The sequence below is a fragment of the Pieris brassicae genome, chromosome 13, assembly GCF_905147105.1.
Source record: "Pieris brassicae chromosome 13, ilPieBrab1.1, whole genome shotgun sequence".
NCBI classification, from domain to species: Eukaryota; Metazoa; Arthropoda; class Insecta; order Lepidoptera; family Pieridae; genus Pieris; species Pieris brassicae.
In genome coordinates, this window is record NC_059677.1 from 2,630,246 (window position 1) to 2,647,363 (window position 17,118).

Below are 17,118 nucleotides of genomic sequence, written 5' to 3' on the forward strand. Positions count from 1 at the left end.
TGATTTATTTTGTTTTATACATTTTTGTATTGAAGTGCCTCCAGTTCATTAATATACTAAACAGTTGAATACTATCAAAATCATTTCTTGTAAAAAAGACCCAGTCTTTCAACTCATTTCTACCGTAAACAGTTGTTACCAATAAACCACGCCGTGTAATTTAATCAATGCCAACATCAGTTGTCTAGTGACCATATCATTATTAAAAGTCTTTAATGTTGTAAATAACAACTAAACAATCTAATTTACTGCAATGCCAATATCAATGACAACTAATTAATAAACTGTTGTGGTCTCTGGCAGAATGACCAGCGCTATGGAACAGTTTGCTCCTCAGCAAAATACCGAGCCAATTACCACCTCAACACACAAGCATTACACACTTAAAACGTAACGTGTTCGATAAAAGAAAAAAATGTGATAACAATTTTTTATTTTGTGTGTTTTGTTAGTGATAAATGTTATAGCTTTGTCTTATGTATACAATAGACAAAAGCTTCTTTTCAGGGTTATTAAAAGCCTGTGTTGGTATAATTCTGCCATGTGTTGGCTTAATGGGAATGGAATATATACTAAAGATACCACGAAAGCTGGACCAGTACTATGAAGGTTCTTTGAGAGGTCGACCTGTGGTTTATGATAAGGAGGGGTGGCCTGTTCATCCAGACACCAAAAAGAGAACTGTACGTCTTGTGAGCAAGTATGTTTATTTAAACAGAGTTGTAACACTTATTTTTGGCCTTATGTCTTCTATTTACGTTTATCGTTTATCGTCCTTGATATTTATTATCTTTGGCTACGTTTTAATAAAACCTAATATATTGGTAATACTGGTTATTGAAGTGAAACTTATCGGCGTTGGAAAAATATTTACCGTCACATTTTTCGGTTACGCGTCACATTCTTCGGTTTCGCGCCATCTTTTTCTTGTCCCTACCACGGTTGATTCGAAGAGATTCGAAGCCATTAATAACAAAAATATATAATAACGTATAACAATGATAGTAATACATCTATTATAATTAATGAAATTCTGTAGTAATCTTAGTAATAAGGTAAAATGAAATAATTGTATTATTTGTATTCATGTCTATGATAATAAAAACCTTTTGTTAAATTTTATCTAATTTAACTTTATTTATCCAATTTCTGTAAAGTTGCATATAGTAAATAATTTTTCGAAAAATAAGGTCATAAAGAGGTTTCACTACAGGTACTAGTACCATAATTTAATTTATTTACTAGCAATGCCCCGCAGTTTCACTCGCGTAGATAACGACCTCGTGGTAGTAGAAAGTCTACTAAGTCGGACTGTAGATATATTTTTGATATCATTTTTTTATTTTACTTAGTTTTTAATTATTTCCTTTAAGATTATTAGATACACACTTACACTTATGATCAAATCAATATACAGATTTTAGTTTCCAACAAATATATATCTAATACATTTTGGAATTCCTAACATCTTTTACGTAAAATTTCCAACATTAAAACATTATTTTTGTAAATATTCGTTCTATAACACTGTACGTATTTTTTTTTGTTCTATCAACAGTTTCTATAGCGCACGCGAAGGCTGATTTTTTCACACCTATATTAGTGTATTTTTACTAGAGAACCCTTTTTATTAAAAAAAATTAGATGGTGTTGCGAAAGACTACTTCCATGTAGATCCTAATACCAGTCACTTAAGAATTGATAATCACAAATCATATAATAATTAATATTTTTTCATTAATACATACACTTCACTTATTCTAACAAAATCACATTAATTGATATTAATATCTTCAGCTAGGTAAACTTACAATGTATGTAAACCGTGTCGCTAGACTTATTAGTCTATATAGTCATCATGAGACTAAGGGACTCCCAAAAAAGGTAGTCATCGCAGCCCATGGACACCCATTTTAGTGCGTTACCGTACGTACGGGACAGAGTTTAGTTTGTTTTTTTATAGAAAAGGTTGCAAACTGGCAGGAGGTTCATCTGATGTTAGATGATATCGCCGCCCATGGACACTCTGAATGCCAGAAGTCTCGTGAGTCCGTTGCCGGCCTTTTAATCCGCAAGTTACGTTGTAATCCCACTGAGACGGATATTTAAAATTGACTCTATTCCAGGCCAATGGAGTTCATATTAAACTTGATAATGTTTATAATCTTACCGTGTATACTGTTATGGGAAGCAGCAATGCAAATGATAAATAAATGTAAAACAGAAGAAAAATTTCGAGGAAAGTACCAAAACACGAAGAAATGTTTCAGCAGTAAAGATATGCAGGTGGGCTTATCGCATAATGGATAAATTAATAGATTTGTTGACCAAGGGAGAAAATATTAGCTTGTGTTAAATTATACAAATCTGTCGTATACGTACACGAAACTGATGATGATGATTCGTGATATCGCGAGATCTGGGCGTGTCACAGGGGAGGGCCATTTGGGCCCTATAGTTTCGTAAAGATTATTATTTTTGATTCACTCGACAAAATTTATTTTTATTTATTGTATAATCATGATAATGTTGATCTTTTCATTTGCTTTTTACTATTTCTATCCACTGTACCTACTTTTAATAACGTCCTCATCAAATAAACAAAATAAAAATAGCCTTATTCGACTACACTATAATTACACTTAATCCATGTCTTTTATGTTTTCACTAGTACTCGACCTCCGGCGGAGTGAAGGCCTCCTCCAGCTTCTTCCATTTATGCCTATTCCTTGCGACAATTTTCCATTTATTTCATCTTCCAAGTTTTTGGTGGGCATCCTCTCTTTCTTCTTCCCACTGGGCTATTCCAATTAAGGGTATTTTTGATCCAGCTGCCATCACAAATGCCTCATTAATATTAATTAGAAAAGAAAGAGTCCAAATGTTCTAGAACGTGGAGCCAAGATGGCGGAGGCGTAAAGGTGACATGAGGAAATGGATGACACCTCAGGCCGAAGCTCTCAGTGCAGACATTTGGGACTACGGTCTATCTCCAACAGGCGAGAAGAAATGCGATTGCGTAAGATTTTCATGTGCTAATTCGTGTAGTTTAAGTGTTTATTATATACACTAGTTGTTACCCAACATTTCTTTGAGAGAAATGTTTCGTAGACTTCGCGATAACCAAAACAATATCGGTGGTACCACTTAACATCAGCTGAGCCTCCTGCCAATTTGCCTTCTATTACATAAACAAAAATGAAAATATTAATTATAAAGATTAAATTATTTTACAGAGACAACCACTCCTCAACGACATCACCAGGAACGAGTTGAAACAGCAAATACTCCACGATTCCGAACAAGACGACACTGCTTATGTCTTAACACAAATACAGAAGAGCAAAGAGTCCTTAAAACATTAGCTTAATTCTTTCAAATAAATGTTCTACAAACATTTTGTTTTATTACAATAATTTTGATGGGAAATGTTTCTATCGGTCGGTTGTTTTGTCGGACGACGGACGTATTTATTAGCGACACTGTTATTTAGAAAAAATAAAATTTTATTAGTTACGTTCTGAGGCTTGAAGTCGTTGCTCAAAATTAAGCGGAATAAAAATAATCGTGGAACTTCGTGGCATTCGCTAAATTGCTATTGTTATGTTTTCTAGACAATAAAATATCTAGAAAAGTGTGTAGGCAGTCTATAATATAAACTTGCAACAATCTAGAACCATTGTAATCTCATATTATATGTAAAAATAATAATTTATTTGCAAGAATACTATACTGTCGCATATTCTGCCACACATATTTTCCTTAAAAGGTAAACTAGAAGTTACAATAACATTGTGAGTATATAGTACTTACTTATATTATTTTATTTATTTATTTACACGTTCTAAAACAATGTTGATGCCTTAGAAAATACAAGAAGATATGACATCACAAATTTAACACACATAAAAAACACATCAATTATATTAGAATATAATTAGTAATCTATCCATGGAGAAAATAAAACAAACAAACACGATACAAAAATTTATAAAGCTAAAATGATAAAATAACAATAATAACCTAAACTAAATGAAAACTTAAACCTCATTAAGAGCATGATAAACAAGGTTACGGTAACTTGGCAGACTGTTGTAAAACCCATCAATCATCATCGATGTTAGTAATCAAGTTGTAAGAGCGAGATAGCCTATTTACAGGACCATTCAAAGTAGCAGATATTTTTTTTTCAAAAGCATTATGTCGAATTTTCACAACACTATTAGGAAGATCTTTAGATGTCTACAGCTCTCCATGTCTACTTCGACAATGGACTTAAAAATATTTATGTTTTTGTGAACGAACAAGGACATTCCTAAAATATATATACGGGTAATAGATACTTTGAGCTTCTTAAGCAAAGGAACGTAACTAGATAGTTTGCTTCAGAAAGTTACAATTATACCATTCTGCGTCTATTTATTGTTAAACTTTTAATTCCATCTCGATCAAGTTTAAAAAATATTATAGATGTCTATATCCAGTTTGCTATTTGAATATACTTTTGATATCGTAATTTTGATCGAAGAAAGTGGTAGTTGCGCACTAAGAACACCAGAGCGTAGCTCCATTGTCAGAATCATAGAAAAATTAGAAAAAAAACTTAATAACAGAGAAAACTCATGTCAGCGTTTCATTATTTTGAATTGAAACTAAAATGTTCATTTGTTTGCTACAATTCAATTCATTTATTTTACCTGAAAAACAAATACTCAGTAACGCGATATATTGAATGAAAATTGACGTAAGTACTTCACAAGACAGAATTATGAATGAACTACTTTTATGGCTTACCATACTTCTAATCTCACATAATAGTATTTTTATTAAAATTCAAATGTATCTCTTGAAATGTATGTCTCGACTCACCGTGGTAGCATACAACAAACTAAGACTCATATAACACAAAATAAGCGCAGCTACAACCACCTGCTCAGCAAATCTGTAAAATTTATCAAATTAATTATTAAAGTAATCCTTAAAACCAAATTTTATTAAAGTGAAACCTCTTTACTTTTTGGTTACGTGTCACATTATTGTATTGTACACACGTAACGGAACTTTTTAAGACCTTATTTTTCGAAAAATTATCTGCTTTACAGAAAATGGTTAAATTAGATAAAGTTTAACAAAAGGCTTTTATTATCATAGACATGAATACAAATAATACAATTATTTCATTTTACCTTATTACACGAAGATTAATTAAGAAGAAAGAGAGAAAGAAGAATTTAAAGAATTTCATTAATTGTAATATAATTATTACTATCATTGTTATAGTTATCATATATTTTTGTTATTAATGGCTTTGAATTATTATATATCTTTTAAGAAGTAAGATAACTAAGATATGTAGGCAACGGTCATATTATATGAAATTTCAAGACTTCTAAAACGGTGGTACGTTGACATAAAAAAACCAGTTTATAAGCTTCAAATATTAGGTCCTTACATATGAAATTGGCGTTTTATACGGGAGGAACAAAAAGTCGAATATTTTTAAATATAATATATTTAATTAATCAACGTATCAACCATTGTTTTCTATGCACTTTTGCCATCTCATAGGTAGTTCATTGATCCCTTTACTAAAAAAACCAGTCGGACGGGAATCAATAAAATCTGTGAAGGCGATTTGGACTGCCCCATCAGAGTTAAATTATTTCCCTTGGAAGAAGTTGTCCAAATTTCTAAAAAAAGGATGTCTTAGACATTCCAATTGAAGCTCTTCTAATTTGGTAGCCATCTGTTGTGCAGTGTGTGGTCTAGCGTAGTCGTGAAGTAGCAGTGGCGTGGAGCGATTGACCAGCCTAGGTTGTTTAGCCGCTAGCTTTTCCATCATGGTTTGCAATTGCTGACAATAGACATCAGCCGTAATAGTCTGGCCAGATTTGAGAAAACTGCAATGAACAATACCGGCACTAGTCCACCAAACGCTTACAAGTAACTTTTTTGGGGTTAATTTTCGCATGGGGCAGGATTTGGCTGGCTGACCAGGATCCAACCATTGCGCTGAGCGCTTCCGATTATCGTAAAGAATTCATTTTTCATCACAGGTAATGATTTAAAATACTTTCATTATTGTACCGGTTCAGTAATGTAACGCAGCAGTCGACGCGCGTTTGCCGGTTTGTTTCAGTCAATTCGTGAGGTACCCACCTTTCAAGCTTTTTAATCATCCCAATTTGCTTCAAGTGAATTAAAACAGTTTTATCACTAATACCGCAGCCTGCAGCTACCTCAGACGTGGTTTGGGATGGATCCGCTTCCACAATAGCCTTCAATACTTCATTATCAACTTGGGTCTCAGGCCGTCCACGGGGCTTGTTCTGCAGGTCGAAATTTCCAGAACGAAAACGTTGGAACCAAAAACGAACCGTGTTTTCTTTTGCAACATGATCGCCATACACATCATTCACCCTTCGAGTGGTTTCGTAAATTTCATAAATAATGCGATACTACAACTTTTCCATTTTGTAAAATGAGTGACGCAAACAGAAAAAAAAACCAAATGAATGACGGTCATCGAAGCACAAATACATGAGTAAATAGCTGTACAAATTTGAATTTGGAATTCCTTACCAAAGAGGAGGTATTTGAGGTTAAAGTGGCCAGTACGAAATACGCCAATTTCATATGTAAGGACCTAATAGTTATACAATACCTATGTGAAATTGTGTGGTGTGTGTGTGACACACACTTTAATTACTGATTTTTACATAGGTTTAAAAGCATTGTGCGCCATGGCCAGAGGGGGATCTACTTAATATAAGATTTTCTATATAATATTGGAATAAAGTAAATATTATTTGAGAATAAAGCGATTCTTAAACAGAACTCCGGTGTTTACTCCTTACATGGCAAGCCTGCCCGTTTAGGATCAATGGTGCGCGCGTCGCAGATCGAAGAAAAAAATCGGAACATTATAAGGAAAATAGATTATATATGGGATATATTAGAATTGGAAACTCCGCGATAACCGCAAGAATACCCCAGACTCATCATACTATTGGTGAAAACAAACAGTGTCTCACAACACCACGAGCACACTTTGTGAAATACATTTCGCAAGAAACCAATGTTTTTATTGGTTCTTGATTGTAGCCCTGCTAGCTACATTTTTCCTAGTGCGAAAAACTCCCATCCTTAAAGTAGGGAGTAAAAGATTTAGATGTACACTTACATAAAACGCGAATAGTTATTGTTTGATACGCATTTAGAACACATCCATGAAGTGCCTATAATGGAAATATTAATTAAAACCACAAGCGCTCCTATAAATAAATACCAAAAAGATACTCTTTATGGTAACAATGAGTTTGACGAAATATTAAATGCTTATTTAAAATTTATGAGGCTACTAAATTCTTCACTTATGTATAAACATGAAAAATGCAACAATCAGTGGTATAAAATAAAAAATAAATCAGTGACGCTACAACCTTTTCAGGTCTGGGTCCAGTGCCGGTATAAGCCAGCGCTGGGCCTGTAAGAAATTCTATCAAGGGGTCCTGGGTTTGCTTTAGTTTCTCAAGTTTAGGATATTGAATAAAACAAAACCGTTACGAATAAATATTTCTGGATCTGGATTGGCAAATTGAGAGTTAGTAACCCTATATAGACTATATATTATTTAAACAAATCATGCTCTGTATTCAACAAAGTGAGATGATAAAGACGATCTTATAAAAAAGCTCTGGCGACTTGAAAGGTAGATGTGGTATAGATGTTAGTCTAAAGATATCGATTATAATTAAACATTAGAACATTAAGGTAAAAAGTTTGTGAAATACCGACGTATCTTCAACGAATTGACGTGACGAAATCGAGTTTTACATTTTTAAGTGGAAGTGCAGCAAGATATATGACGCTCCTATGTAATATTTTTTTATTACGGTAAGGTTAGGTTAGCACGATGAAGGGCGGGGCTCCTAGCTATTGCTTCTCTTGCTATATGGCTAATCCGGCACTGTGCGTACTTACGGTAACAAATCTTCGTGATGAATCCAGCATCTCACAATCTATGACGTATAGTAGGTAGCTACTTGGGATGATTCGATACGCGTTAAATATAAACAGTCACAAGCTTTAAATAAGATTAAAGGTTTAATAATTAAGTGTAATAATTAAAATTAACATTGATAAGATCGTTGTAATTCTGTATTTTATATAAAGTAGCTGATAAGGTAGTGATAAGTAATTAGCCAGGGTTTTGAGAAAGATATCTCCGGAACTGTTAGAGATTTCGCTGCTGCAGTGCTGCTTTCCAAACTTTTTTTTTAGTTTTGGTCAGCCATGAGCGGGCGGCCAAGAGCAACTTAGGTTGCGGAACTTTGAAGTGAGACATAACACGGAAATACCTACTACTCATAATGCAAATATCACAATTGGGGCGAAACGTGGATCAAAATATCATCCGTATCACCTTGACGTCCGTCGTTCCACAACTCTTGCAGATCTATATAATGAAGTAGAGGTATAAATAAGTGATAACAATTCGAAAATAATATATTATATTTTAAGGACAAAAGTTTCATTGTTTTTCTTTATTATATGCTCTTCATACGTAATTAATTAAATGAATATTAATAAGCATAATTGGTGCAATTGTGTGTATGTGTCGCAGTAAAGTAGTTAAATCAGAGAGTTAATTGTATCTCTAGACAGTTAATTAAAGATCGATATTCAATCAGCACATTTTGTTTGGTTTATAAAATCTGTGTAAATGCAGTTTTACCTCTTCCACAAATAAGTGAATAAGATCTTCTCTATCTAAATTAATTATCAATTAAAATATTTCATAGCCTCGCAGTGAGCGTAATAGGCTAGTTTCACCATAATCTCTTAGAACAAGTCGAATTGTATTAAGATTGTTTGCCTATGATATACAGTAATAAAATCGTAATTAAATGTAATAATTATTAGTTTAGCTGGCGTTTAAGTCTAAGTATGTAGTACGTGTAAACCTTAGGCAAAGGTGATACAGGTGATACATATAGCAGGACAGCTACCACAAAGGAAAAACTATGAGAAGAGATACAAAGTGACGTCAAGTATCACAAGTGAGCATTTTCATACGATGGAGTTTATCCGGTCACGCGTTATCGCGTATCGCGTTTAATATAAATAATTATAGTATCGCGTTAAGTGTAGTACCTTTAACTGGGGCTGCAGTATCCCTCAATCTATAATGCTTAAAAATTATGAAAAATAGTCATACGGTGTCTAATCTTCATTTAGACTGTGATGATAATGGAACATGAAGGTTAGGACACTGGTTTGAGTCAATATAACGTTTCTTGTTAATTACTTATAGACAATATTTTTTTCACTAGTGATTGCTGGCCCCGTATCCAACACAACACGACAAATAAAAATCTTTTGCTCTAATATAGAAACCTCAACAAAGCCACCGACTTCTACCCGCGGTGTAAATTTGTAAATTTTATAGAATAATTATTATACTCGATCTTTGTCCTCAAGATTAGCATAGATTACATGTAGTGGCACTGTTCCTGTTCTTTGCCTAACGACGATCGTCATTCACATTTTAGTGCTCCGCCACTTGGCACATTTATTTCGTTGAGCAGTACAGCGCATTTTTTTCTTAAAATATTTAAAGATTAGTAACGATTTCGAGTATTTATGGAAAAAACACAAGAGTTTAAAGTTAAATTGCGTATGCACAAGCACAACGTCCTCGACATCGACAACATCGAGGTGATTCAAGATTGGATGTCCCGCCACTGATGCCATCACGAAGCAGATCGCCGTCACGTGCCGCTCCAGCTGCTTCGCGTTGTCCTCGGCATCGTGCTTCCGCTCGAGCCGCTCGCAGCTTGGTCGCTGCCCCATACACCGTCGCAGGAGCCGTCAAGATACGAAGGTTGGTTTAGTTCTGCATCGACGTTTCTACGTGTTCTTTATAAATCAATTTTGCGGGTAATCTCTGAGGTTGTCACTTAATTGAAGAACACGTTATTTACCTACATATGAGGGTACTTTCAACGTTAATATTTAGTGCTGCGGGTCGTCGTCCAATCTTGGTATTGGTCTCAGTCTCGATAAAAAAAACAAAGATACTTATTTTTTCTTTCGGTCGAGTTTTTGCTTTTCAAGAAGACTGTTGATGAGCCCTTGTCCCAAATACCTATTCTTCATCATGATCTTCTATTTTATGCTTTTCCGCTGATGCAACATTTTACTCTCATCGGCGCATTTGTTTGTGATAGCCGTTCTGGAAACGTAATACATATGTTATATTTTATTGTTCTTCTAATTTAATATACAATAAGATAAACAGAAATGTTTAAGCACAAATATCGGGAGCGGACTTAACAGTTAAACATGGGATTGATCGAGTAATTAATGAAACACAATATTTTCGGCTACACCACACTTGTCCACGACAGTTTTTATAATGTCATTGACAAGCTTGGAGTCTAGTTTCTCTTTGGCCGGTCTGTTGGGGGACGCTGGTGACCGTTTCCCAGTAAGAGAATGTGTTGCGAGAATGCTGCAATACAAAGTAATAGACACTCAAACATATCACTTTGAAAATATAATTGCGTTATAAAACTTTTATGAATTGATAATAAGTACTTACTGTCGAGGAAATACGGATGTCAATAGTTTCCTGGTAGCCATCGTGTACGAATTCCACTTAATGGATGTGTAAATTTTCACTGGGATTTTTGCGTTTCCATCGCCGATTGTATTCTATAACATTATTATTTCAAAATATTTATTTCAAAGTGCATACTTACACTAGCATAAATCAAGAATCGAAAAGATTATTGATTTACTAAGCGAAAAAAAATATTTTTTAACAATATTACATTTGCCATTGTAACAATCAAACATACAGTATAAACAATTTTCTTAACCTACATAGTAATAAAAATGAAGAAAGCAAGAATGGAAATCTCAAAATATTTAGTAACAATTAAAAAATTACTTACCATATTCTTCTCCAGTGGCTCGTAGTGGCATGTAAAAACTCACTTTCGTCACTTACGCTCTGGTCTGATGACTCCTGTTGTAAAGATATTTAATAATATTTTAGATAGTTTCCCATTTAGTTAACAAGACAATGTTTAAGTTATTTTTATGTGAAAAAGGGAATTTTTAGTTATTCTAGTATTATCAAACTTACTGAAGTGCAACTGCGAGTCTGTTTACGACTCGTCGTTGGGCCTTCTTCCTCCATCGTCTTCGACGAACTGCTTTCGTCCACTGTTACTGAAGAAAGCCTCTCTGACAAACCCAGATCTTCCGTTTCCTGAAACGTAGCTGGCATACCACCATTTTGAATTACAGTTGTTAAGTTCAGGCATCGGATTGATGGGACAGCAATTGTGTATATGCCAAACTAAGCCGTTTAGCAGCGAACTGATTTCAACCGTTCTTTTTAGAATTCAATAGGATCCTATAAAATATAATTAAAGATATAATAATCACAGTAAGTACTTACGAATCTTTGGTGGAACCTGAATTCCGTTTCCCCGAAGCTGTAATAAGGCTTCTGCGGCGAGTATTTCAGCGATGCCCATCTCTACGTTAAAATAATAAATATGAAATTCTTCTCGAACCAAATTGTAATTGTATTTAAAATTGAGAATATATACTTTTTATCTCCGACCTTCCGAAGACTATTTGGTTACAAAATTTTAGAAAAATATACTCGCTCCTAAATGTACATATTCCACTTAATGCACTGATTTAAGTGGTGGTGGCAAAATTTTCATAAACCGACAGTTTTCTCATAGGTACACTTACCACTCAACGGAGGGAAGCTGATCGATCCCTGCAACGCCAACAGAGCTTGGACGGCGGCGATTTCGAAAGTTTCCAGAGACATTCTACAAATATTAATAAATTTAGGATCACTCTTAAGTATTATTATTGAATATTAATTGAATCTTACAGCAGTATCAAACTCTTGTACTGCAAGTAATTTGAAATACTTGCCTAATACCGAAAAGATTATTTAGAAAGACTGTACACGTAGTCTATGTTGCTTATTAGAAATAAAACAGAAAAATTTAACCGACTTCAAACACGTGTTGATGAAACTTTTCCTATTCCCCAAGTGGCACTGACACTATAACTATAACATACAGAGACCGAAACTATAACATACAATGCAAAGTTGGCTTACAACTTAAGTAAAGGTTTTGTAAATTTTATAATAAGTAGTTGGTACTAAAAATTATAACAGTATATATCTGTGAACTAAAACATTATAATATGAAGAGTACTTTGTACTCTGGTCTGATGACTCCTGTTGTAAAGAGATTTAATAATATTTTAGATTGTTTCCCATTTAGATATTGAATTTTTAGTTATTCTAGTATTATCAAACTTACTAAAGTGCAACTGCGAGTCCGTTTACGACTCGTCGTTGGGCCTTCTTCCTCCATCGTCATCGACGAACTGCTCCCGTCCACTGTCACTGTACAAGGCCCCGCTGACATTCCCAGATCTTCCCAGATTTCTTGGAGTAACTGACGTAGACTTACGAGACTCTGGAGTACATTGAATTCTTGTTCCCCAAAGTTGGCTTCTGCTGCAACTATTTCAGCGATGCCGATTTAAGAAGTTATTGTGTTTAAAATTTAGATTAGTTCCGAAGACGGATTTGTTTCAAAATTTAAAAAAATATCCATGTAATACTTCTGAATGTTTCGAATTGTTCTACACGTTCCTGATTATTATTTTTGTAGCTTTGGGTCGAGTTTTTTTTCTTCCCCTATTAGTAAAGCAATTTTGATGAGGCTTGTTATAAGATATTCTATCACATATAACTAATTTAATACACTTATTGAAGTACTTGGGTGGTGTTATTAATTGTCACAACGTAAGACTTCTCTTCTACACTAAGTAGTCAACGGAGAAAAGGTGCTCGACCTCAGAGACACCGAAAGCTCCAACAACAGGGAGTGAAAGGCGGTGGCACCAGAAAATTCTACAAATTTTAATAAATAGGTACACTCTAAAGTATATATAAAATATAAAAAAGGCAAACTAAGTAAGGGGATTTATCTTAGTCAAATAGGGTCTCCATAGTTTCTCCCGATTTTGTTTTTACCTGATAGACTAGAACAAGATGCAAGACATAATGAAGCCCTTATTTTAAATACTTTGAAAATACTTAATCCCCTGTCTCAATAAGCTTATTTTTAATTAGGTTTTGTTCATTATTCAATAACATGCGGAAGCTGTAGAATACAATTAAACGAGGATCAATAAAATATATTTACTTTATTTTCAGTTGTGCCTATTGTGTTGTTGGGTTTGAGTTAGCACATGCCCATGTTTTGGGAATACTCTACAATAAAAAGAAATACAAATCATCACTATTATAGCAAAGTGTTTTGAAAATTATGACCTAGAAAGCTTGATATTAAACATTAATCAATATGTTGTTAGTCCAGTCCAGTTCTATTTCTATTCTAATAACTTTGACTACAGTTTTTGAATTAATAACTAACAATTTTTATAAGACATATAATACAAATCAATATATACAATTTCCTTAACCTACAAAGTAATAATTAAAAATAAAATCAATACAAATTTTAAAAGTTTGGTCCCGATGACAGTTTACCTTTAACTTAAAAACTTAAATCTTTAATAAGTGACTGTGCACTTGAATCCCACGGCCCAAGAGTCTCTACTCCAAAGGGAACAAGATCAAAGTTGAAGAAAAAAGTCTTGTTTGTGGCGTTGATTATTTTTGAATTACAATGTAAAAATGTGCAAATCGCTATGCATATAAGTACTTACTAGCGAGTATATATGACAGTTTTCTTGTTGCCATAGTATACGAATCCCACTTTATGCCAAGATTTCCTTTGGGACAAGTACATTTCCATCGCCTGTTTGTATCTATAACATTATTTTTAAATATTATATAATTATAAGTGAAATCCATTCAACATCGATTCTTAAATTTAACACAAAAATATAGAAATAAATGCATATTTCAGAAATAGAAATCGAAAATCATTTCAAATCATATCATATGTTGGTAAATTTATTCGTCGTATCTCGTCACTAGCCCGAATTATTATAATTCGAAAAGATTAGGTAACTTACGAACAATAATTGTGATACCACTTGCAAACTTACAATATGTGTTTTGTGTGTGTTATTGCAATACTTAATAAACTCGCTAAACTTACGTTGAGTATCGTCCATTTTTGAATGTATCTATAAATGTCGTGTTGGTGCAGTTGTCGTAATTGCTCTAAGAAAATCTTTAAAACTACCCTCAGTGTTCATTTAATTGAAATTGTAACAATGCCAATGACAACAATTTGATAAAGATACTTAACACTTGAGCGGATACAAAGCTTTTCGACAAACCAGTAGATACTATAGTCTCTATTCGTGAAGCATTTAGTAACTCTAAAAAAAGCATGGGAAGATAATATTTAATATCGTAACGTGTAGTTAGCTTTTTAATATAAATACTGATAAATAGAATTTGTTTTTTTAGTGGTGTATGGTGTATGGTGCACGTAGCGCTATCTAGCGTCGACAGAAAATGCAACATTGAAATACATTTAAAAAAAGCAATTGCGGTGAAATAAAATTATTATTATAAATTTCGTTAAATTATAGGTTTTATTTAAAAAAATATTATTAATAACAGTAAAATAATATTATTGTATGTTAGTATATACTATATACGATTTCATGTTTATAGGGTTTTACAAAGTTGAAGTTAAAACAAATATTAAGAAGATCAAGAAAAAGTTAATTAATTTTATTATATATTTTGATTACCTATTTACCTATTTATTTATTTATTTTATATTTTATTTATTTATCTATTTCGATATTTATCTTTTAATATAATTATTTGATGATATGGTGCTAGTAAACTTGTATAGAAATATAATGGACATATAAATAAAAAACTAATAACTGGAATAAGCATAGTATTATTTATTGTCTTTTGTTAAAAAAACATGTTATTGATCTATGTAGCCCTTTTTAATTCAAATTAATATTTTACTATACCGGTTACAATGGTGTTTGGCTCAAAAGACTAACTTATAATCTATTATTTGCGACTGGGAGCTAGACAGTCCGTGAGCAGTATTTTTGAGTTTACGCGTGGGTGTTTCTCATTAAAGATTAGAAAATATGTCTTGGGACTGTGTAACTGAGTATAGTTTTTATTATTCATTTAGATCCATAGGTTATGTAAGATTAGTGAATGTAGGAAAGTTGATAACTATAATGATGCATTCGTACTGAGTCACACAGAGCGGGAAACTTCCCGGTGCAGATAATAGTAGCTGATAAGGTGGTCATAAGTAATTAGCTAGGGTTTTGGGAAAGCTATATCAGGAACGGTTACAAATATCGCTGCTGGAGTGAGTGATGTCGACTCAGCTCAGCCAAACTTTCAACCAAACTTTCTGTCCAAACTTTTTTTAGGTTTGATCAGCCAGGGTCAATGCACTATGGAAATAATTCCAAATACAAATCCAACCAACAAAGTACTTTTTAAAATAATTCTAAATTCGAAAAATACAGCAAAGCACTAACGAACATTATTCGAAATTCAAACCGCTAATCCAAATCACTACTCAACATGATTCGACAAAAAGGAAAATGCCTCCGGTTTCTGCAATTTGTGGCAAATTAAACAAATCCAAATATATTTCGTTCAAAAACAGTCTCCGACGGAATTAATCTCCAAGACAGTATTGGGATTAGACAGGCGAAGAAATTTAGAAGAATTTAGTTGTGTCAGGTGACAGACGTTTAGAATTGAATGTTTTTATTGATTTTTGCATAAATTTATGTATAAGTAATTTTACTCCATAACGCTTTTAAAAGCTATGTTTTATATAGATTAGTATCTTATGAAATAACCTATTTATATCGAATCGCTTTTGTTGTGACAGCATCACGCAGACCTACAAAAAGGAATTATTATTGAAACAGGTGATCTTCTTTTTATATGTAATAAATGTCAGGAGTATCTGTATAGTGTATGTATATGTATAACCAAGCTGCACTACATAACTTAATATATAAGTAAGGAAGAACAAAGAAACTCACAACACTACGGATACGTAGTAGCAGAATCCCGTACTTCATATATGTACGTTATGTCTGCACCAAGAGACGAGAAGAGGTTTAGTTATTTAATATTAATATATAGGATGGAAACTCTACTCTCGAACATGCACCAGAGCACATAAAAATATAAATATATCTTTCCTCCAAATTTGATTTTGTTCCCTTTGGAGTAGGGCTTGATTCAAATGCTATCCTCGCGTAATGATATTGCAAGAGAAATGCCAGCATTCAAAGTCTAGCACAAGACGTTATCAAAAGCCATTATCCACTCACCTTGGGTTACACACCTAGTAATAATTAACGTTGGTGGGTGGTGGTAAGTTTTCAAGTATGCTAAAATTCCAAAATAATTGAGTTATTTTTGTATATAAAACACATTAAGTTTCGTTTAAATCGAATATGAATATAGTCTGGGGTCCTATAAGTACTTGAATAAATGTTAGGCTCAAGCAGGTAGAATACAACATACCATCCGTATCACCTTGACGTCCGTCGTTCCACAACTCTTGCAGATCTATATAATGAAGTAGAGGTATAAATAAGTGATAACAATTCGAAAATAATATATTATATTTTAAGGACAAAAGTTTCATTGTTTTTCTTTATTATATGCTCTTCATACGTAATTAATTAAATGAATATTAATAAGCATAATTGGTGCAATTGTGGGTATGTGTCCCAGTAAAGTAGTTAAATCAGAGAGTCATTTGAATCTCTAGACAGTTGATTAAAGATCGATATTCAATCAAGTCGCTAAAGTTCCGTCAGACAAGTGCTCAAGATGTTTGCCGGTATCTATACTACAGCGGTTCCAGAACTCACTGTTATAACTAGCAAAGCGCTCTAATTTTATTACGTCCCGTGTTTGTACATACTTCATTCAATTTAAATTTCTATGCAGATCTTGGATGAAGCTAAATCTTACAACTGTTGTATTAAACCGGTGAATTTATTTTGGTTAATTAGAAGTACTTGCATAGAATTTATAGGTTGTCATTGATAGCTTAGTAAAAA

The 17,118-nt window shown here is 33.2% G+C and overlaps 1 protein-coding gene and 2 long non-coding RNA genes across 3 annotated transcripts; 1 reads left to right on the top strand and 2 right to left on the bottom strand.

Moving 5' to 3' along the window:
* Positions 1-497: 497 nt before the first annotated feature.
* LOC123717860 lies at positions 498-3,365 on the top strand. Its single transcript, XM_045674109.1, has 4 exons — positions 498-700; positions 2,127-2,286; positions 2,891-3,019; positions 3,237-3,365. Exons 1-4 carry the CDS (start codon positions 555-557, stop codon positions 3,363-3,365), a joined length of 564 nt encoding a protein of 187 aa, XP_045530065.1. The 5' UTR covers positions 498-554.
* Positions 3,366-11,470: 8,105 nt separating this feature from the next.
* LOC123717645 lies at positions 11,471-12,771 on the bottom strand. Its single transcript, XR_006754865.1, has 3 exons — positions 12,369-12,771; positions 11,779-11,861; positions 11,471-11,554 (listed from the first exon to the last, which is right to left on the bottom strand). It is a non-coding gene; the product is annotated as an uncharacterized LOC123717645 (long non-coding RNA).
* Positions 12,772-13,248: 477 nt separating this feature from the next.
* On the bottom strand, positions 13,249-14,441 carry LOC123717641. Its single transcript, XR_006754862.1, has 3 exons — positions 14,187-14,441; positions 13,789-13,890; positions 13,249-13,330 (listed from the first exon to the last, which is right to left on the bottom strand). It is a non-coding gene; the product is annotated as an uncharacterized LOC123717641 (long non-coding RNA).
* Between the last annotated feature and the right edge of the window lie 2,677 nt (positions 14,442-17,118).

Coding starts and splice junctions, on each gene's coding strand:
- LOC123717860 (XM_045674109.1), top strand. CDS start 555: ATGGGAATGGAATATATACTAAAGATACCACGAAAGCTGGACCAGTAC. Junction 701..2,126: donor ACTGTACGTCTTGTGAGCAA/GTATGTTTATTT, acceptor ACTCTATTCCAG/GCCAATGGAGTTCATATTAA. Junction 2,287..2,890: donor TCAGCAGTAAAGATATGCAG/GTGGGCTTATCG, acceptor CAAATGTTCTAG/AACGTGGAGCCAAGATGGCG.